Source organism: Agelaius phoeniceus, chromosome 1, assembly GCF_051311805.1.
Source record: "Agelaius phoeniceus isolate bAgePho1 chromosome 1, bAgePho1.hap1, whole genome shotgun sequence".
Taxonomy (NCBI): domain Eukaryota; kingdom Metazoa; phylum Chordata; class Aves; order Passeriformes; family Icteridae; genus Agelaius; species Agelaius phoeniceus.
Window position 1 is genome coordinate 36,658,899 of NC_135265.1, and position 22,693 is coordinate 36,681,591.

General features: G+C 36.5%; 1 protein-coding gene across 1 annotated transcript in view; it reads left to right on the plus strand.

Moving 5' to 3' along the window:
• PLCL2 (phospholipase C like 2) overlaps window positions 1-21,793 on the plus strand; it is a 100,428-nt gene extending 78,635 nt beyond the window's left edge. Inside the window, exons 6-7 of the mRNA XM_077176525.1 lie at window positions 11,770-11,879; window positions 20,529-21,793. Of these exons, the coding sequence (XP_077032640.1) occupies window positions 11,770-11,879; window positions 20,529-20,708 (290 nt within the window). The 3' untranslated portion in view covers window positions 20,709-21,793. The remainder of the gene's footprint in view (window positions 1-11,769; window positions 11,880-20,528) is intronic.
• Window positions 21,794-22,693: the final 900 nt, after the last annotated feature.

A 22,693-nucleotide genomic window follows, 5' to 3' on the forward strand; every position in this document is an offset into this window, starting at 1 on the left:
CTGAATTACCTTTTAGTATCGATGGGTTTGGATGATTATCTAATTGATCTCATGATCTCAGTAGATGCTATTTGAATTACAAGTAAAAGATTATACATTTTCTCATATAGTTTCTGGATAAGGAGAAAACAAAATCATGCTTTTGTCTGGCTTTTTTTCTTCTAGGGCTCAAATAGTGAAAAAGCTGCTAAAATAAGAAATAGACAAGCTGCCAATAAGCAGTAAATTTTTCTTGTCATAACCAGGCTTATAAGACAATTTTGTTAAATAGGCAAAGTAGATTCTCTCTGTTGAACTGTTTTCTATCTTAAGTTTAATAATAGGACTTTTGGCCTCCTATAGAATTCAGACCTAATTTGGAAATAAATGCAGTATTATTTCCATGGTTGATAGCCTTTTGGATAAGTAAAGATACAATTATAGAGATGGCTATTTTCAGAATTCAGGTTTTTTGCTATTAATATTCTTTGAGCACATTTAACTATAAACATCTCTCCTCATTTTGGTTCTTTAAAAGTAAATAATATTAAAAACCTCTCTGTTTTGTCCATATCAGCATATTAATTTCAACTCAACACATTGTTATTAGTTAAGTAGTTATTGAAAGTATTTTAAATATGTGAATAATGAAAAGATATGGGAACATGATATTGCTTTTCTTCCCAGTGTACTTTTATTCTTTTCAGAATTACAAAAAAACCACATAACTTCAAGATGACTGCAGTGCCACTTATTTTGTTGCTATTAAGCCAGTTAAAGATGCTACAAGAAAATAGAATCTAGGTGCTAAAGGGAATTTGAAGATAATCTGATCCATTCTCTGAATCTCTTAAGAGTCCTAAAATGCTCCTGTATTTTTGCTAGAGTAAAGAATTTGAATGTCCAGGTCACCCTACCCCATTTATAGCCTCCTTTGTACTCAAATCACATAATTCCTGAACTCCTCTTTTGAATCTTCCATTGCATTTTTTGCTTTATAATTCAAATACTGTCTGAGCTCATCCCTGGTTAAATGAGAGAACCATGACTTAGGAATTCATTTTGGTGTTCAGCGTTGGAAGCTCAGAAGAATATTCCAAATATTCATTAAATTACGGGGAGCGATAATTACTAAACACAGCTTGCTGGTGACAAAGAACTACTGAACTTAATTAAAGGTAGATATGACTGGAGTATTTTTGAGTAACCCAGTAATTGAGTAATTTTTGGTGTGATGGAAGGTGTTCCTTCACCTGGCAGAGGGTTTGGATGTTGATGATCTTTAAGGTCCCTTCAAACCTCAAACCATTCTATGATTCTATAATCTTGGGAAATATAAAATCAGTAAGAGTAAATTTATGTCTGTTGGGGAAAATATTGCCGTGACAAAACCTGCAAAGAATGGTTTCTGAGGTTTCTGTTCTAATTCAGAAAATGAAGTTATTGTATAGAGTTCTAGCAGTGTCAGTTTAGTGTTAATATGATGCATAAATGTGTATTTCAGCACTGTTTGCTCAAACTGAGGATGAATTCATTTTTAAGAATTCAGATTAATAAAAAACATACATATTTCTTTCCATATTTTTTTTTAATAGGCATAGCCTTCCCTAGGCATCCATACAGCTGGAATTCTTTTTCAGATTCTTATTTTCTGGGCTCTCAGCTACACAATTCTTTCTCTCCATTTGACCATCCTAGTTTTGCCTTATGCACGTCATTTTCCTGGCTGTCATTTTGATGATGTCTGTCCCTGGAAGGATTTTTAGGTTTTTTTCTTCATTGTGCGTCAGGACTGAGCTGCTTTCACTTTTCTTGTGTTTGCTCATTTGGTAGCAAGAGTTTCCAGTGCCTGCTGGATTTTCAGTCCCTGTCATGTTGTCCCACAGGCTCTCTGTAAACATCTACCAGGCTACTTCCTTTGAATTTGTTTTTAAAATTATCCCAAAAATATAGCTAGATTGACACATGTCCTCCTACCACCTTAACCAAAATAGTTTTCATTGTACTCCCCACTTTTCCTGTATCCATCTGTTCTCTTTCTTCCTCATACTTGGATTCTGAGTTGTTGGAGTAGAGTCTTGTCTTATTTATCCCATCCATACAGTGACTGACTTTATTTAATGATGCAAGTAATGAATGACATAGAAGGAATATATTTTCTAACATGTACTTCAAAGCAAGCTATGGTTTCAGGGAAGGAAGTATCCAGCCATTCTGGATGCCATTAAAAGTAAACACAGTACACAGTATCTGTTAGAAAATAGTAAATCTGAGCTGCATGCAGAAAAATACTAGGATGACAGCCATACAAACACTTCAAATGCTCCTGGTAGCTGAAAACTAAAGGAATAAAATCAATTTTGTTCGAATAGTTGGAACTCTTACTTCTCCACTGTTACTACTTAAGCTTTCCAGCAAAATGACACTTCCACTGAGCTGTTGAGCTTTTTTCCCTTACTGTTTGTTCAGGTTATTTATATTCTAAGTTAGTTTTTGACTGAGGTTCACCAAAATAAAACATGTAAGGAAATGTAATATTCTGGCAGATTAGATAATCCACTAACAGAACAAAAGAAATTTATATACTTAACTATTGAGGAGCACTTTTGACTTGGTATATAGGTGGGCAATTGAGTTTTTATTTACAGTGTGAAAGGCAATGACTAGGTTCCCAATATTTCTGCAGTTATCCCTGACTTGAAAGAGAATTTATGTTTTTTATGGTTTGGGTACTGTGGAGTTCAGCAGAACATGTTAATCCATGTCTTCTGAAATACTGCCTCTCATCAGCAGGTCTTGGCTCTTGGTTAGAAGCCATTGCATTTAAACTACTGTTTTGTAACTAGGGAGTGAAGGAATACTGCTCTGTCTATTATCATTGGACTTTGCACCTGAAAATATTTCATTTTTTTTGACTGCCATCAGTAGGACATGCTGATCTTCAAGTTACATCTTAGAATTGGATCTGTTACTGTATTTTTCATGAGATTCACTGTCAAAAGAAAGCAATCTATAGTATTCATCACCACCATGTAAGCTCCAACGTCACCTGCTATGGCTAAAACAGTACTTGGAGACCCCTCTCAGCCAGTCTGAATGCTTTAAAATACCTGCTCTTCCTTTTTTTCTCTATGTTCTCATTTTAATAAGGCAGTTATCAAATTGTTTTAACTCCTTTCTCTACACTTGTCACAACATAATTTTCAATGTTTATTAGCACAATAGACTTTTGCTGATAGTTATTTATGTTTCTGAATTTTCTGTATTCTATCATTTTAACCTGTTTTTTCCTTGTTTGCTCTTTGTCCTGTCTACTTCTTTTTTTTATGCATTTTTTTTCTTCCTGTTTGTCCTTCCTCCTCAAATAACTCCACTAAGCCTCTGTCTCCAGGTACAGCTCACAGCAGCTCAGATTGTACTGTCATTGCCTGTACTCCCTGTAAACCTGTTCTTCTCCTGTGCCTTGAATATTCTTAAAATGACATTCTAGTGGGGAGGAGGGCAGGTGAAGAATTGCACTTAGATCAACTTAAATAGTATTAGTGAATAGGTGATGAATCATTTTTCTTTATGCTCACATGTTTGTCACCATAGTTATTCACACCAGTCATATACCACATTTTTCCTGTATTATTTCTCATACATAACTCCCTTGGATGGTATTGGGTTTTTTTGTGAATCTGATATATTTTGCAAATGAGTGGATGATTCCTAGGAGACATCTCATGTACTTCCTAATGATCTCACTCATTGGTACTAAGGCAAATACTTGACCAGCACAGACTTTTGTATTACTCTCTTGAGTTTGCCCCTTCACATGAAGCCTTTTTTTCCCCTCCTTTTAATGTAATGCCAGAAAAGAAAGAAGTTAGATTTCTGTGGAAGTGTAAGAGATTGATGACTATTGTCAGTGAAACAATGTATGCTCAGCCAGATCTGAACACTGGGAAAAATTACAGTGTGCCATAAATCAGTATCTTTATTAAGTCTGCATTCTAACATTCAATAAAATCAGAAACTTTTCAATAAAATCTCATGGGTCTCTCTTGAGTATCAAGACTGATAAACAAGAGATGGAAACAGCAGTCTGTGGAAAAAAAAATCCTCTCCTTTGTACCTCTCTTGTGTTTATGTCCTTTATTGACAGTCTTAATTCATTCTCATACATGTAGTGGCTGAACTTGACCCCCATTCAGAAATCTTGTCTGTCTTCACAGAGGAGTGTATTTGTGGAATACAGTTTTCTGTACATTGGGGGTGGAATACCATGAGTCAGTTTTCCAGGACAACTGTTTTATTATGTCAAGGTCTGTTTCTCTGTGAATTTTGTAGAAGCGTTGTTTTGGAGGAACAGAAAAAGTGTTGGTGTGGGTTTTATGAGTTTTGTCAGTTGATATTCTTTTTGTTGACTTTGGTATCTAGAAGGGTAATTTTACATAGGATTGTTCTTGAAAGTGTTTGGAAGGGTAGAGCTGGTTACTTAACCCTTGGAAGTTACAACGTCCTAGCATAGATGTTACACATTTCCTCTTTTCAGCTTCATAACACCGTAAGCTTAGTACTGCAACTACTATAAATCTCTTCTGATGGTGTTTCTTAAGGAATTTAGTGAGCATTTTAAGTCCTCAGTGGCTCCCCAGCATTAAAGAAAGTCTTTTACATGGAGAACTGGATTACTGTTCATTACTGGATTAAAGGAAAGGATGGTGCTCAGCAGGCTGTGATGCCATTGTTGTTTGGGATGTTGGAATAAGAAAGTTCTCTTAAGTACGCAATTTGTCTTTACTGTTTTTCAAGAATAATAGGGCACTGGGCACCAAAACACTTTTTAGCCACCTAAGTAGAGGCAGTACCTACGTGTCTGTCTGTGTCTGAGGAACATTTCCACTTACTACAGAGATAGTGCCAAAGAGGTCAAAGTAATTAAAAAATGCTGAACAACTAATTAAGGTATTGTATTCTTTTGTCAAGTAATTATCTGAATATATTCAATGCATATAATTACTGCTGTGAGCATCTTAAATCTGCAGCAAAATATTCTTTAAACCTGCCAAGAAATTCTGATTCTCTAGTTATGGTGTAACATTTTTTCAGTGTCTTCAGTGGAAACAAAGTGTTTAGAAGTACTTCAGCATCTAATCTTTGTTCCTGCTAAGATTCCGTTTTTGCAGTTAGTAATGACTTTTAAAAAATACAGAGATACACTAAGCATTAGTTTATGAAGGTTCATTTTAAATCTTTGTGTGAAGAGTGTTTTGTAGGCAAAATATATGAGAATTTACAAGTATGGTGACTTCTACTGCTTCTCTAACATGATGGATTTGATTTATTATTGATATGGTCTGGTAGCCAGACTCTTTTCCCAATCTCTTTTTCTGATAAAATTAATTTCGAGAGGAAATTGTTTGTGAGGCTGAAATAGCTGACTGTTTAAGGAATGTAATCTAAAATAAAAATATTAAGAAACATATTTAATGCTGTAAAAAATTAAAGCTGTCACTTTCAAAGATGTGGCCAAGAGTAGCAGCTGTATAAGCAAATTAAATATTTATATGTGGAAATGAATACTTACAGCCTAAATACTTTCCTAGAATTTTTCATTTCCTTTATTACCGTTTAACCTACACAGTGGAGGAAGAAATATTTGAATATATAAACTGATTTCTTGGATTTTTATTCTTGTAAAGAAGAAATTCGTGTATGCAAATTATTCACAGCATTTTTGTAAGTATTTGAGTTGAATCTGCATAGTGGTAGACCTGCAAGGTGTGGTAACCTAAAACCTGTGAAGTAATCAAAAGCTGTGAGGTATTTTCTTTACATTTAAAAAATTTTAATGTTTATTTAATTTTATTTTGTATTTATAACTTTTTTGAAAAGTATTTAATTTGATTTTAAATCAAAGAACTCTACCAGAAATGAAAGAAACTATATTTGGCTTGACTGAATTTAAGTGCTTCATACCTGGAGTATTACCAGTGTTTACTTCATATAGGCATAGTCAAATTTTGTTACTCATTTCACGTTAGGCATACTCAGTGTATGCATTTATTGCCAGAGTTTCATCACTGTGCTGTTTCACCGGTAAAGTTCTTTGGTAAGAGAAAAAACATAGCAGGAGGAGCCCACCTGCTGTGTAGTCATGTCTCAGCTAGGTTGTAAATCATCTCTTGGCAAGAAAGCTTTCATCAAAGAAAACAAATGAGCATATCAGGGGAAGATTTGGCTTTAGAAATACAGCTGAGCAAGTGTTGTGCTGGCTGTTTTGCTAAAAATTCCTTGAAAAATTAGTATCTTGGTTCTCAGTTAAAGACAAGGTGTGAATTTTTTTGCTATAAACTGAGATTGCATGCCAGGGCTTTGTGATATGCCAGGGCTTTGTGATAGGAGCTCTTACAAAAGCAAACAAAAAATCTCAGAGTTGCAAATGTTCCTGTACTTGTACCATACAGGTATGTACTCCAGTTTTCCATGTTTCAGTTTCTTTTCCCATCTTGATTTTAATAAATCTGTAATTATCATCAGACAGTTCAAACAAATATACATATATTGTATGTGAAACCATAATTACATGCAGCTCAGTGACCTAAGGCCACTTTCCCTTTTAATATATGCTTCTTAACTAGTTTAAAAATAGCAGAATCACTTATGCTGCTTTATATAGCACATTTTAATTAATATCTTAAATATGGTGCTTTGGAACTACAGTGAGAGCCCAGTAGTAGGAGGAATTGCTAACCAGCTTCCAACAGCTGTCGTTTCTAGTTAGTAATTAAAGACAATAAATTTTATATGAAGTAGCTTCATTTTAAAGAAAGGAAAAAACTATTTTTTCAGGCTAAATACAGTTGAAGATAAGTGTCTTTTATTAGTATCAAAAATGTTGCTTTTGAGATATATCACCAAATAATATTTTTTATGAAAATACAGTGTTGGGATTGCAACAATATGCTGGGCATCTTTGTTATAGCATTTCAAGCATCAGTAGAACAATAACTATATTTTAAACTCCTATGACTGTCATAAGTTCTGAATGGTTTTGTATCTACTGAACATATTTGTGAAAAATTAAACACTAAGGATCCAGGACATAAAGCAAAGCTGAAGTCCAATCTGGAAGCTATTCTGACAGGGGATGACTCAAAATTATCATCCTGTCAAGACAATTATATTGCCTTGTATGCTTTATTTAGGAAAACTTCTTGTTATTATAGTATGTCATAGCAGTAAGACACATTGCTCTCTCTCCTGTCATTTAGTCCTTGTTGAGATCATAAACATAAATGTTCTATCAGAACATGGCAAGCATGAGTTAATGCAGGTTTGACATCCTATGCATGTAACACTGTAGGTCATCCTGCAGCTGGTTGAGGAAACACAGGGCTGTAGGGTCCTTAAAGTCTGCTTCCCAGTGCACCTCTTGAAAATGGATCATGTTGAGCTGTATTTTAAAATGAATATGAGTTTTCGATCTGAGTAATTTTCTCATTTTAAAACTGATCACAGACCCACATCTACAATGGTAATAAATTTTATTTAAGTTCTGATTTTGCTGGTGGACATCCATCCTAATTTTGTCTTTTAGCTGCAGTGATCCTTTGAGGTCCAAGGTCTTACCTGACTGGTCTAGAGTATCTAGAGAGCAATTGATCCTCTTTTGGTTTTCTTTTTGCAAGCTAGCCAAGCAAGTTTTTGTTAATGTCCTCAATGATAAATGGTTCCTACTGCATCAAGTGGCCTTATAGTGGTTCTCTTTTCTTCATGCCATTTAAGTTACTGAAAATGGAAGAGGATTGTGTGTAAAATTTCAGAGTAGCATCTTGGATGTAAGGTATTCCTGGAGGAATGAAGAAGGGTTAAAGCCATCTAATGCATTCCAGGGCTGTGGGAACAGGTCTGAGAGAGAGGGAAAAGCTGAGACAATAATGAAATTCAAACTAACCAGCATTCACTGGGGAACCAGAAAGAGATTCAGCACTGATGGGGAAAATATTATTTGGAAATACTGAAGGATTGCTTATGAGAATGCTTTAGAATGAGCAAGTGTACTGCAGAGGAGAAGAATATGCTCTGAAATCTCTGGTTATGATTAGGAAAATTTGTCAGCAGTATTTTGTTCACTGTACAAACCTGCTGTTGACTCATGCTATTGCTGTTTTGTTACATATATTACAGTGTATTTACATGCATTGCAATAGTTGGGGTGAATGTTTTATTGGAAAGCTGCTCTTTTTAATGTGAAATACTTGAATCCATTTTCATTTTGCAAATGCTTAGGGAATTGTATGGCTTCTGTCAGCTCACCCTTACTTATGCAGTGATGACCAGCCTTCTTAATGCAGTTATGCAAACTAAGAGCCCTTAGTACCACCATGCAGAAACTCAGATGGGGACCAAATAATGATGTTTGAAACCTCGTCACACTGTTATAAGCAGTAGGCAAACAAGTTAAAGAAAGCTAGAAAGTAGGACTAAACCAGTCAGCCTCACTTCAGTCCCACAAAAGGGGGGATATCCTTGGTGATATTGAGCAGCCACCTCAGCACAGTCCTGGGCCACCTGTTCTCTCTGATCCTGGTTTTGAGCAATGGGGTTGGTCCAGAGCTGCCTTTCAACATCAGTGATTCTATGCAAGTAAGGATTTTAGTAAAGAGTTTCCAGTCAAAAGAGCTTTTTAGATTTGAGCTTTCTGGCTCAAGGCAACAATCAGTAAAAATTTCATTGTAGATAAATACATTTGTGCAGTGGGCAAAAATTAAAACACAGAAAATACAATCCAAACAGAAGAGCACACATCCTATATATTCTTTGTGGTCACTCAGAAAGTTGTGAATTATATCTTCCTTAACATCTGCCACAAAAAATGGAAAATGTGACTAACTTGTGCTTTCTTTGATTGAGGTGGTATATGCAAAAATATAACGGGTGATACATCAGGTTAATGGTATGCCTGTTACCATTCAAGAGCTCTCAGGCAGTTCAAAATTACTAATTGACTAATAAATCTAGAAGTGATTAAGCCTCATAAAAGTGACTTGTTTATTATATCTTAATGAGAGTGGGAGCTGAATTTTTATTTGCAAAGAGACAGAAAATTGTTTCTATAAAAAAGTAATTTAACCTTGAGTTTTCTTTGTAAGCATATCCTAAAGGCATATTTACATGGGTTTATATGGACATGTAAATTATTTTATTAATTTAGCTGTAAATGAGAATGTCTTTCCTCTTTTTTCCTTTTTCTGTTATCTTGTAATAAGTTTAATTTTGGAATTTAACACTTGTGTTATTCCTTTACCATAGTTAAAGCATGAAATAATTCCAAGGCAAAGTGCAAGAAAACCAAGTGAGAACATATGAGATGAATACCAAGAGAGACATAGTCAACAGTTAAATGTTGTGCTGCATTCATGCTCTAAAATTTAATTGTCCATATATTGTATACCAAATACAAGTCATTCCTTTCAGCAGATGGGAAAACTGAGACAAAGAGATGAAATAATTTGTTTCAATTAATCAGGCAAGAGGTAGTAATGGAAGCAGAAATAAAATTCAAATCTGCTTGTTCCTGCTTGTGTTTTTAGGTTTAGTGTAGCATGATGATGAGGAGTTGGCCAGTCTGTGAGAGATGTTGAGGATGCCCCTATCAGTATCAGTACCAATATTAGTGGTGTTTAAGCAGGAGGCACCTGTCAGCTGGGGGTTTGCATGTGTGTGCCCTGTTGGGATGATCTGACTGCTTCATTTTCTGAAGAAGGGTGATGAGATGTTCCTGCCAACTTCCAAGTGTACTTAGCTGGGGTGGAATGGCTTTGGCAGGACAGAAATGTGTCATAGCATGAGTGCAGACTGGGAAGAGCATCACCACAGAGGGTTGTTGGTGAACATAAAGGAGCTTTTCTGGCTGGCAGAATACACAGTCACCATTGTGTCCATGTTTGTGATATCGTGAACTTTGTATATATCAAAATAATCTGAAATCTAAAAAGCACCAATTCCACTTTTAACATGCAGGTGGTCAGCATTATTCTTAATATCTTTCTGATATTAAGAATAATGCTGCAGTATTATTTCTTAATATCTTTCTTCTTTAGTTCAAGTTTTTATCGATTGCTGCTGTCCACTGACTTAAAAAGCAATAAGTGTTAAGGTGGAAATGAGGTGCAGAACTTCAAAAGTTTGTCAATATGTCTCAGAATTCATTGTACAGATCAGAAAATCTGTACTGTTGTGATGGCTCTAGAAGTGTAATATTGTAAATAGAGATGTATGAATAATCTTTTCTTTCCATAATCATATTGGGAGTTTATTATTTTGGTTGATATGAATGGGAAATGGATACTTAGAACAATGATGGGTTTATGAACTTTAATTTCTCACCTGTTTAGAAATTTGTTTTGGGGAAATATAAGATGAACATTCTATTTGAGATGGCAGAGAGAGAGCTGTAGAGAAGTGATTGAAATAAAAATTATACACTATGTTAATTTGGGAAAATATTTGCCATTTATTTTTCTTGTAGCAAAATTTAAAATAGTAAGAAAGGGTAGAAAGAACAATTTTGCCTTTCAAATGAATCTATGAATACTTTTTAAAATGTGTGTGTGTGTGTATGTGGGAGTTAGGTAAGGGAATGTACAATGGAAACATTCAGTCATCTCTCTTTCTTTTAATGAGACATGAGTGTAGGATAAAGAGATTATGAAGAAGAGATAATGTCCTTAAAAGTCAGTCTTCTCTCAGATTGACACCCAAACCAAGTTCATGTGCTTATTCATGGTAATAAAGTACATGTAAATTTTGAATTACATACACTCACTGAGCAAATAACATAGTTAAAAATATAATTTGTGCTTTAACTATTATGTCCATAGGTGTTTGTCACAACCACTTGCCAACTTTTGACCTCAAAATACCCTGTACATTATTAGATGGAGATCCTGAGAGCACAACTGAGCTATGACCTTCATAGGAGGGTAGCTGTAATCCATGTTAGTTGCTCTGTGTACCCATGGAAGGACATTTGACTTCTCCTGTGTGAAAGAAACAGTTTAAAGTTTATTTTTGTATGGCTTGTAACAGCAGCATGGAAAGGAAATTATGTTTCTGCTATCTGTGCAGTGTTAAAACAACTTCATTTGGTCTGCTCAGTGCTTAGATCAAGCTAATCTAAATTTTACCAAAAATTTTTGATTTGCAGTTTGTCAGATACAGATTTTGTGGACACAGTAGTTTACATGGTGTGGTAAAATATTGTTGGCATTCCTTGGCAAGTTCACTTGGCATTCCTCCTTCACAGTTACTCCTTTGTTCTCAGAGATAAGGTAAAGTGCTTATTTTCTGAGCAGACTCTGTGATATAAATTGTAAGCTGGACAACTGTGATGTAAATGCATAAAAGAGTAAGGCACAAAAGAAATTTATTGGGCCAGAGTAGTTAATGAAATTACTGTTTCCGTCCTATAGCACCTACGAAAAGGTTTTTACATGTGGTACAACACATTCAGTTGTGCTTAGAGATTATATTTCTATAGGAAATAATTGCTGGGCTCCATCTTTGGTATAGCAATGACCTAACAGGTGCTTCCATGGATTTTGTCTTAGACAGATTTGTATGTATTGGCATGTTGTATAACATTGAATCTTACTACATCAGATAGATTTGTGCTTGAAGAATAAAATTTCTGAAGCTTTTCACTGTCTTTTAGCCTCATTAGTTTCAAGTTGCTATCTCTATGATCACAAAAATGCACTAAAATAGATACTATATTTGTCCCTCTTTTATTCACTACAGCAATGGAGTTTCATGAAAACCTGCACAATATAGGAGCAAGAGAAGGCCTAAAAGAAAGAAAACTGCAAAAATCAGTAGAAAGTTTTACGTGGAACATTACAATTTTAAAGGTAATGTGTCTTCCTTTGGTTAGTTACTGTATTTTTCTGTTCAAGACTGTCATTCTGATATTTTTACTGGTCATTACTCTGTGTCACAGTTCAGCTGGCTTTATTCACTTCTATAATCATAGTCAGTTTGGTTTATATAACCTGAAACACAGCAGAGTCTCAATGTGACTTTTTATTCTCATGCAGTGTTATGGAAGCTTATTTCATTTAGTTTGTCTGACATTTTCTTCTTGCAATCTTTTAACACTGGCAGGATCCTTTAATACCGGCTGAAACAATGACTCTTGGCTTCTGCAAAGCGGCTCAGGCTGGAAGGCAGCTATGCCATTGTTTAAACCCTGTTTTGTGATTTGAAGGGGAATAAGTGTTAAGGTTAATGCAGTTACTGAAAAACAAAAGGGAAGCTGTTACTGCTGCAGTCGATGATGAATGGTGGTTAATGGTAGAAGCAAATTGTGTTCATAATCCAGACTGGGATAAATTGAGTGTGTGAGCCGGAGACTCTCTTTACATTTTGTGGAGCACATTTGCTTACATTTTGACAAAAGGCTAAATGGTGAAGTATAAGAAAAGCTTTCAGCCAAGACCCTCAGGAAACTAGAATATGGAACAGTTCAGGTTTCCTATCGGTGATCTTTGATCTCAGCAGAGTATATCAAAATTAGTAGAGATAGCAAAACTGCCTCCCTTAATTTATTCCCTCGACTCTAGCTCAAATTATTCAAGTTTGGTGTTTACATCCACTAGTGAGTTCTTCTCTCCCACTCAATCAAATACTTCTTCACAACATTAAAGTCTGTTTTAATTATAAAGAAAATTATTTTCTCCCACCTAGTTTTTATTTTTAGTTCTTCTTGAAAATATGGTTTCATACCGCCTCTTCTTACAGTGAACTATGACAGAAAAGCAGTAATGCATATGTATTTCTCCAGCTTTCCATGCTGGTTTGAACTGTTAAGCTTTTCATGAGGTCACTTGGTGCTCCAATCCCTCTTGTGTTATACTGCACAAATCCAATGCAGAGGAGAATCAAAAACTGGTGAAATTTGCTACAGCATGTATAGTTAATGCATTCTAAAAATATGCAGGTTCTGCTTATAGGTAAAGGACCAGAATATCACATTTCCTGTATCAGAACAGAGTTTCCTGAAGACAGTGTATGGGATGTGTAATGTATCAGTCCTGTGCTTCCCAGAGGATAGAGGAGAGTTAGTTCAGTGGCTTTGGGTGAATGTCAAAGAAATAAATTCCTATCCCTTTTTTTCTGTCAAAGGTGTCAGATACCAGCTTGGATAGGCAAATCTATTTTAATGCTTCCTGAAACAGCAGTACCTTTGCTTCATCTCTGCTTTACATTCTGAACATAAGGGTTGGTGGGGGGGAGGTTTGCAGTTGGTGAGTGACTGAAATGTGAAGTCGTGATTCCTGCGTTCGCCAGGAATTGGAGGAGCCACATGGCAGGTCTGGCTCTGAGGAGCACTGAAGGGCTTGTGTACATGTCCTTAGGATTGTAACATAGTTATAAAGTTAGAAGGCCTTCCTTTTGAAGAGATTATTGAGAAAATCTCTTCAACATTGATTGGGTGGTATTTTTCTAGTCAGAGATTAAGATCCTTTCTTTTGAAAGGTACAATTTGTCCCATAATTAATACATCAGTTAAAAAAAAAAAAGGTGAGATTTTAATCAGCCTGTTGTTGAAATTTTAACAGGAGGCATTACAGAACATCTTTAAAGTTATTTTACAGGTACTGCAGTTCAGGCATCTGCTAAGTCCTGTTGCTCACATTTAGATATATAGAAAGTTAAAAGTGAGATTTGTTTGAAGTGACACACTGAGGTTTTCCTCTCCAAACTCTTTAACTGTGGGCTATAACCATACTTTTGTATCATAATTAAACAGAAGTTAAACAGTTTCTAAGACACATTTCCTGTCTGGAGAAAAAGATCTGCAATCATAATTTCCATCTCACTGTCTTTCCATTGCCATGTTCCTAGTTCTCAGAAAATTATGAGAGAACAGGGATGAAAAGTGAACATCCACATTTAAGTAGAAATTGAACAGAAGAGCAACAATCTGAACCACTTTAAGGATTTCTTTTATGTGTTGAATTCCCTGCCTTCAAATTAACTTCCTTCTCAAATAGTACAAAAATGAACGTGGAAACACAATAAAGATGTGGACTCTTAGCTATGATACAGGGATTATTGTGGGGCTCTGAACAGCCTTACTAAATAATCCTGCATGAGTGCCATCCTCAGCTCCTGCACAGAGGACTCATGGCATGCTCACATGGTGTGTTTAATGTGTTTTCCAAACTGATCAAGCTGCATTTTACCCTCGAGATACATATTGATTGTTCTCTTTCAGTTGGGACATTTTGACTGCAGTTGATGCAATGGAAAGTTTGATAAAATAGCAAAATTGACAGCTTAATTCTAGGGAAACTTTGTTTAGGACATCTGATGCAGTTATTAAGTATATCTATGTGTTTTGCATGCATATGCATTACAGTTACTGCTTTAAAGGATTTAATTTTTCTTAATTTGAAGCCATGTGGCCAAATTTATTAATAGTATAGTATGTTTGAATTCAGCTGAAATACTTCCATCCAATTTGTGTATGTGTATATGCACACATGCCCATTCTTATTCACCTCGTACATGTACACAGAGATATTTAACTTCACAACATCACTCGGAGTAAATTTGGTCTGTTGCCTGATTCAGAGATTGTAAACTGCTAGAATATTCATCTCTTTCAAATAGACAGTTATTTCCTGGTAATTTATTTATTGTTACTACTCAGGCTAATAGAATTCATATTTTCTAAACATAGATAATCACATTTTCTGCCAAAAGTACACTGTTGAAGAAGGAAAAACACTCTTAAGTGCTGTTGCAGCAGACTCCTACAGCCTATTGTAAAAATTTGTGGACTTGTCTGGCATAGAAAAACTTGGAGAAAAACCCTCTATAAGGCTCAGAATTTGAGATGCCCATAGGAAGAACATAACAGCAACTGTAAATTAGTCTTGGCAATGAAGAGCTAAAGAGCTTTGTTCTAAAGACAAAGGGAGAGATCAATGGAAATATTTGGAATGAAGGTGGGACTCCTAACTTCAGCATTTGTTAGATGTTTCTTGTTGGCTATGAGCTTTTAGGCAAGTCACATTATATGATATTAATTACTTTCTCTTACAAGGCATGCAGTCCATGGCATCTGTTATCTCTGTAATAGCATTAGTTCTGCACCTACAGTACTTGAAAAAACGTATTTATAAATGGAACATTCAAGGCACTTACAGGACTGCAGCTTCTTACTACTTTTTAAATAATCTGAACTTTTTCAACCAAATCTCCAAGTGAATTCCGGCAGCCACAGAGCATTCATAAAGCCTCTGATAGTTGCTGCCTGGTCCTGTAGGTCCTCAGAAGATATCCCAGTTCAATTTAAATATCTGAAGCTACTAGTCTCTTGATGTTGCTGGACTGATGGGATTTTGTCTCCTAATTAGTCCCTTATTTAGAAGTTAGGAAGTTAAGGCCTTTTGTCCTGATTCCAAAACTTCACTCAGAGCATGTCAGCTGCGCATGGAACACTGTAATGTGTCACAGAATAATAGAATGGCTGGGGTTGAAAAGAACCTTAAAGATATCAGTTTCAACCCTGCTGCCATTGGCAGGGACACCTCCCACTCTAGCAGGTTGCTCAAAGCAATGTTTTGTTGTACTCTGAGGAGCTCAAAACAATGTTCTGTTGTACTTTGAGGAGCACTTTGAGAAAGGGATAGTGGCTTCTTGCATTTCCTGATAGGAGCTTTGGCTTCCAGACCCTGAGCTAAAGACCAGTCATTAATGATAGAGTTTCTTGGGATTTTTTGGGGAAAGGATGCTCATGCAGTTATTTTAAATGTCATCTGTACAATTTTACTTTCAGGTTCAAGAACTAGTTAATGGAATATCATGAGTGAATACATAAAAGCTTATGAAGGTAGCTGTGCTGAGACATTCTAGTTGATTCTATATCTGACTGACTCTGAAATGGTACCTCATTTTGGATGTGCAAGAACTGATAGGAACCATTTTGGGTTTGTTTTCAGTTACTGTTATGGAGTTCAGTTACTAATTATGATATAAAACACTGCCTCTTAGCCAAAACTTTCAAAACAAACAGAATGTTTTTAACATTGATTTAAGAAAAAATAAACCATGTTAGATGACACAGGCATATTGGGCCAGAGAGGTTTTAAGGGTACTGAATTGGGCTTCCAAATTAATCCATATTCTTTATTGCTGCTGTTTACTAAAAGCTTTTGAATGAATATCAGTTTTGTTCTTTGACTTCTTTAAGGTCGTTTTTCATGCCTGCCTAGAAAACAACTTTTTCTGAAGCCTGTAAACATGAAATATTCAAGTTACACATTGCTCAGTTCTGTAAGTGAATTTTAACCATGGTGAAGGAAAGGTAGCAGTGGTTGCGGCGTTCTGCTGTGAGGAGAGCGCTCTCCCAGTGCTCTGCAAGGCCCAGATCCATCCTACTCCCAGTTGGGAATTACTACCAGCTGCCTGTTAACCACAGTGCTGGAAGTCAATTCAAGTGTTTTGGTGTGCTTGCCAGACAACACTAAGGACTAAATTAATTTACATTTTGACTTAATCTGAGATGAAAGCCTGGTGAAGACAGCCCTTCCACTCTGCAAGAAACACACTGTTTTTCTTCTACAACTGCTTCAGATGCCAGCATTGAGTTCTCTGTGCAAACTGGCTTATTTCTTGGAATGTGGGGTTTTTGGAACTCCCTTAAGATAAATCTGCTTGCCTAAAGTTTGAGCTATTTGTAGGTCTCTTGTACTGAGTTTACAATATGCATTTTAGCAGAGCAAGTTGCTACAGTCATTTGAGGCTGCTAAGAAGGTGGAAGACCCCTGAGTAGTCCACAGATCTGAAAGATTCCCATGTTCCAGCTTGCAGTCACCTGACTTTGCTATTAAGTCAACAGCACCTACTGTGAAAATCAGGATGCATAAAATAAACAGAATTGAAACTGAGCCTTAAGAGCCCTTGGAGAAGAGACATTTGATACCTAACTAGAAAGAAAGTCTTTGTGATTGTTTAATTGAGAGTATGATGGCAGTTTTTTTCCAGATCTGGATGACTTTTTAAATTTTCTGCCTTTCTGATGCATTGTATTACTTTTCAGTGGTGTTCACTGCGACTACAGCTTGAATCTTTGAGGTGCATGCATGCTGTTTCATTTCCCCAGCATACATCTTCATGATGGTAGATCAACAGAAATAGGCACTTCACACAAATCGTGCAGAGCTCTCTCACTTGAGCTCATGGCATTTTTGGTAGTAGTGGTGGCTCTTGTTTTATCTTGAGGTCAAGACACACCGGTAAATAATGGCGACACAGCTGGTTTCACAAATATTTTTCTGAGTTCAATGGCATTCAGAAATAAATTCTGAGCATTGGAGAAGAGAGAAATGAGCACTGGTGCATTTTTCTATTTCACCCTGGTCTGAACATGCTACTACTTGGTCAAATGTATTTAGTCTGAACACAGTGTCTGCAATAATCCAGGCTTTCTCCTAGATCCTCTTTTGTCTTCGAAGTTCATCTTCCCTTATTGGAATTGTCCAGATACTCTCAGTTCCCTGCTGCAAACCAGCCATTCCTGCTAACCCCTGATTTTTTCTTCCCTGCCTTCCTACATCCACTATTCTGTTCCCCCTTGGTGCCTAATATTTTCTTCTTCCTCCTTGCCACCTCTAGAGATCCTTCCCAATGAGTGTTAATTTTCATTTTCTCATCACCTTACCCAACTTATTGCGTTCAGCAGCCTTCTCCCTGCTCAGTGTTTTTGTTTTTTTTCTCACCAGCTTTTATTCTCATTACCAATCTCTCACTCTTTTGGGGTTGTTAGTTCTTCTACTTGTATATAATTTTCAGGCTACTTTCAATGTGGTGGATTTTGTTGATTTATTTTCTTTCTGTATTCCAATCCCAAATGTTACCTCAATCTTTCCCTTTCTCTGCTCACCTGTCAGATCCAAAGTTATTGTTGTTGCACGGTGTTTGTGTTTCACCCTCTCCTCTTGCAGTAAGATCTAGCATCCACCTTGTATAATGCAGTCCGCCTTCCCTTTCAGCAGCCCTAGGCTTCTTGCCATGTCAGTCCCAGAGATTCCTCTTGCACCCTCCTTTTCCCCATCTACCTCTTCTCCAGAGTCTGTCTCAGGCTCTTCCTTCCTCCCCTCTAGTCTGGCTTTTGGCCTGCTTGCCTTGGCAACCCAGTGTTGGTGGCTTGGAGAAGCCATCCAGGAAAAAACCCAACTTTTTTCCTAATGCACATTCATTATTCTGTGGGAATGGAATACACATTCTCTTACCACATTGCTGGAGCTGTCAAGAGTTGAAGGATGATCAAGAGTGGAATTCTCAGTGATTGTACTAACCACATTCAAAATCTGATTTTTGTTTATTAAAAGCTCTTAACTTGGATCTACTGCCCTGTAGTCATTCCAATTACAAGTCCCTACCCCAAGTGAGAGTAGGGAAGGAAGTATAAAGATTGTTAACAAACTTCTGATGGCATTTCCCCATCTTTATTCTCAGAACTGAATGAACCATATGGATGAGGTTAAAGAACTATATTAAACAGAAATAATAATAAAATCTGCCAATGGCAAAAATCCTGCATAGAAAGTATCAGCTTAAGTGGTTAAAGTTTGGCAAGCATGTAAGTAACTGAAAGCAGCGGTGTTTTTTTTTAACTGAGAAGTTTTGGGCAACCTTATTAATAGACTGCTTGCTAGCAGCTCTGCCTATAATAAACAACTTGATTAAAATTCCAGAACTATATTCTACTAATCCATGTAAAAGAGAACTTGGGCTAGAAACAGATGCACTCCAGATATGACTCATTTAGTGTGCTGGAGTGTTTTAAATTAGCTTTTAGTTGTTTGTTAGTTTGGAAAAAAGTATGTGATTTTTATAAAAAGTAGCCCTTTAGAAGAAAATATTACTGAAGCTTGTGCTATGATTGATGACATTCTAGATTTTTTCCTCTCTGGTGATCAGAAAAAGGACTTTGGCTATTATCGTCTTGGGTGAGGGGAGGGGGAACATTATTTCTTTGAAGAAAGTAAAATTTGTTTTCAATTTGTGGGTCTCAAAGACATAAGTCTGCTCTCTTCATTGGATAGTATTTATGTTCTGAGTTGCTAAAGAAGCATCAGAAGTATCACACCATGAGTGCACACGTTTTTGTCTGACTGCTCTTCTATCTCTACTCCTGTATTTTTAAAATCAAGAGGTAAAGATGCATTTCAACCCTATTTGGCAGAGGAGAGGCAACGTATATCTTTGGAAGAGATGCTAGCATGTCTTCAAGAGAAATGTCTGTCAGGAGACAGAATTTACCCAGGATGGACAGACATGACAGGAGAAGGTGCAGTCAGTGTTCATATCTCATTGGACACTGGTACTGGCAGTCTCAAGGAACTACAGTATCTGGATTTTGTGTGTGTGTGTGTGTGTGTATTTCCCCCCTTCAGGTATGAATTTGTCTCCTTCAGGTATTTTCCTGTGAGCTGTGGAGCAGTTCTCCCTCAGAAGCACGAGCACAGCACAATCACTTTGGCCCTTGCAGACTTGCTGCTCTTGTTTTTGACCTTCTCTGTGCCCACCAGTAAGACAGACATGCTCACCATGTGCTGCAGCCTTGCTCATTTGCTGCAAGTGGGCAGGGTAGGCAGATACCAGCTGCAGGGAAGGCTGGCCACAGTCCACAGTGAGAGCTGTTGCTGTTGGAGGGCTTTAATCAATACAGAGAGATGGAGGACTGTAGAACAAGAGCCAAATGACCTAAGCCTGGGACAATTTCTCTTACAGCTTTGCTTATAACTTAATTGCTATGAAGAGGAAGATTGATGTGGCTCTTAAGGACGTGGTTTAGGGGTGGACTTGGCAGTGTTAGGTTAATGGTTGGACCTGGTGGTCTTAAAGGGCTTTTTCAACCTAAATGATTCTGTAATTCTGCAGAGGGATAGCGATAGTGCTGAACTGCAGACAGCCCTGTGAAGTCTTTGTCATCACTGTCCTTTTCATGTGCTGCTCACCAGTCTGTGTTTTCATATTTCATGCATTGACAAGCATTGGTCCTTTACCATCCTGCTGTTGAGTGAATCACATTGCTAAGGAAAACAAATCCCTAGGAACCAAAAAACCAGGAAAGCTTTAAATGGCTCCCTGAGGTATTAAAATCAAACGTCACAGTTTTCATTATGCAGAAACATTTATAGTCCCCATGGATTAAAAATACAGCACAGATTACTTGCTTGAAAACTGTTAGGAAGAAATTACCCCTACCCCTTTGCTGATGCCACTGATTGCCTTCAGAGAAAGCAAAGAGCTTGATCCTTTTTAACATTAAATAATCCGTATTTGAGTTTTGTTTTGGTTTTTGAGGAGTTTTTTGTTTGTTTCATTGATTGGTTTGGTTTTTGGTCTTTCTTTTGGTTTTTTTTGATTTTTTTTTTTCCAGCAAGACAACTATACTTTTAATCCAAAACAAGCAGAGGGGTGAAAGAGAAGAGAATGCTGTTATCAAATGTGTATTCTAACTGCATTTTTTTTCCCTACAGGGACAAGCTGATCTTCTCAAATATGCTAAAAATGAAGCACTGGAGAATCTGAAGCAAATCCATTATGCCACTCTTTCATGTGGACTTAATAAGCCAGGCACTGAAAATGCAGAAATCTCAAAGCCTCGTCGAAGTCTGGAGGTCATACCTGAAAAAGCAGGTGATGAAAACGGAGAATGAGAGAAGGCTCTTCTCGTAATTTTGGAGTTTATAACTCTGTGACCAATTGTAGCTGCATAAGACATTTGCTTTGCACTTACTGTTGGAAAATATTCGGAATTTTTAAAGCACAACTGGAGAAGCTAATTACAATCTATTGAAACTGTGAATGTATGTAGCAACTCTGCTTGTGAAGGCAATGATTTTGTGTAACATGGAAATTACATTATTGGCCTAAATATAGCATATATATGTAAAAGATACTGTAATTCAGTAATCGCGTGCTGAGAAGTTCATTGTAGTGCCATCAGGAAATGAACATTTTTTAAATGAGATGTAACTAGCAGGAAATCAGTTGACAGAATTTGGCAAGATGCCTTGATTTTCAAACCAATTTGATGCAAAGGTCGTTTCTTTCTTTGCACAGTTTGTTAATTGTGCTAGTGAGATATATCTTTCTTTTGAAAATCAGGTCTAAAAAAGTGGAATCCACATGTTTCACACTATATGTAATTCAGCCACTTGGATATTTGGGTTTGAAGTGGTATTGATTTTATTGTTGAGCCATAAATTAAAATGAGAATGTAATTAGACAGTGATCACTGACTTCAGTGCACTATAGGAGAGCCATTATGTGAAAGGAAAATGTGCAATCAATCTGATAGCCTATGTCAGAAGAAGATACATACCTATTTTGCCTAAGATCTTCTGCAAATGTGTGTAGATAATGTGACCAAACTGCAAGCAAAACGGTGTAAATAGTTTTTCATTTTGTGAAGTGAAGTGCTCATATTAAAAAGAGTTTTATGAGATTGCTCCCAAACAAGTAAAGCTTTTAACTAAATTTTAACTTTTTTATTTTTTGAGTATTTTCTTCCTTACAGAATAGGTGATATCTCAATAAGCAGGTTTGTCAAAAAAATAAATCAATTGCTGTTCTGATCTTTTTTGGTTTTCTGACAACATTAGGTAAAGGTATTGTAGCTGATATGCTCATTGTAAAATGACTATACCAACCTAGAATGTTCTCTTACTGTTTCTGATTTAACAATAAAATGGACTATATAATTACAGAAGCTAATAAATTTGAAGAAAAACAAGCTAAATCCTCTGGAGATCAAAATGCACTTTTTGTTCACTTGTGGGGAAAAAGAGAAGATGGGGATGGTTGTTAAAAAGCATTATTTTAAGTAGAAGTCTACAAGACATGGATTTTACATGGATTTTTGTTTTAACCAATTCAAGATGCTCTTTCTGCACTGAGGGTAATGAAATCTACCTCTGTATAACATCCCGTAAAAGTCAATAGAGCTCTGAACAAAAACACCATTACACTTCATTACAATTCATTGAATTATTAGGGACTTAATTTGTTTTCTAGGCATTATAAAATTAAAGTGGGGATGGGGTGGGATGAAAACAGTTTGCATAGTAAATGTCACATCTTGAGCTTGCACTTTTAAATGTCAAACTGTATGGGTTAGGAGCAGTTTTAGAAGGTGCTAAGCTCTTTCAGTGTCTCGTTACAGACTGTGTGCCCTAATGTTAGGATCTCGCTAGGAGTGAGTTCTATTCTGTGTATTACAAAATGAAGCATTAAACCTATGGTAAACACCTGTGAGTGTTGCTTTTTAGGCAGTCCTTTTCTGTGTTGGCAGCTGAAAGTCTTCTGATGGAAGTTGATGGGAAACAACTTGAAATTCATGTTGTTCACTGTACCCTAAGCCACTGTGAAATTAGTCTTCCAGGGCCAAATCTATCACATCTAAATCTGATCTAGAGTTAGATTCAAATTTATCTACAGCAAAACAACTGTGTTAGATCAAGATCCATCTGCACCATAAATATGCAAGGTCAGTTTCACTTTATCAGAAATCCCAAAACCTAGGCTGCTGGAACTTTATTTCTGACTTTTAGTTCTAATTGAAAGATGTAGGCAGTGGGAAAATGTCATCACTGTTTGCATTGTGCTTCAGAGAGACCTAAAAACCAGTAAGGCTCCTTTT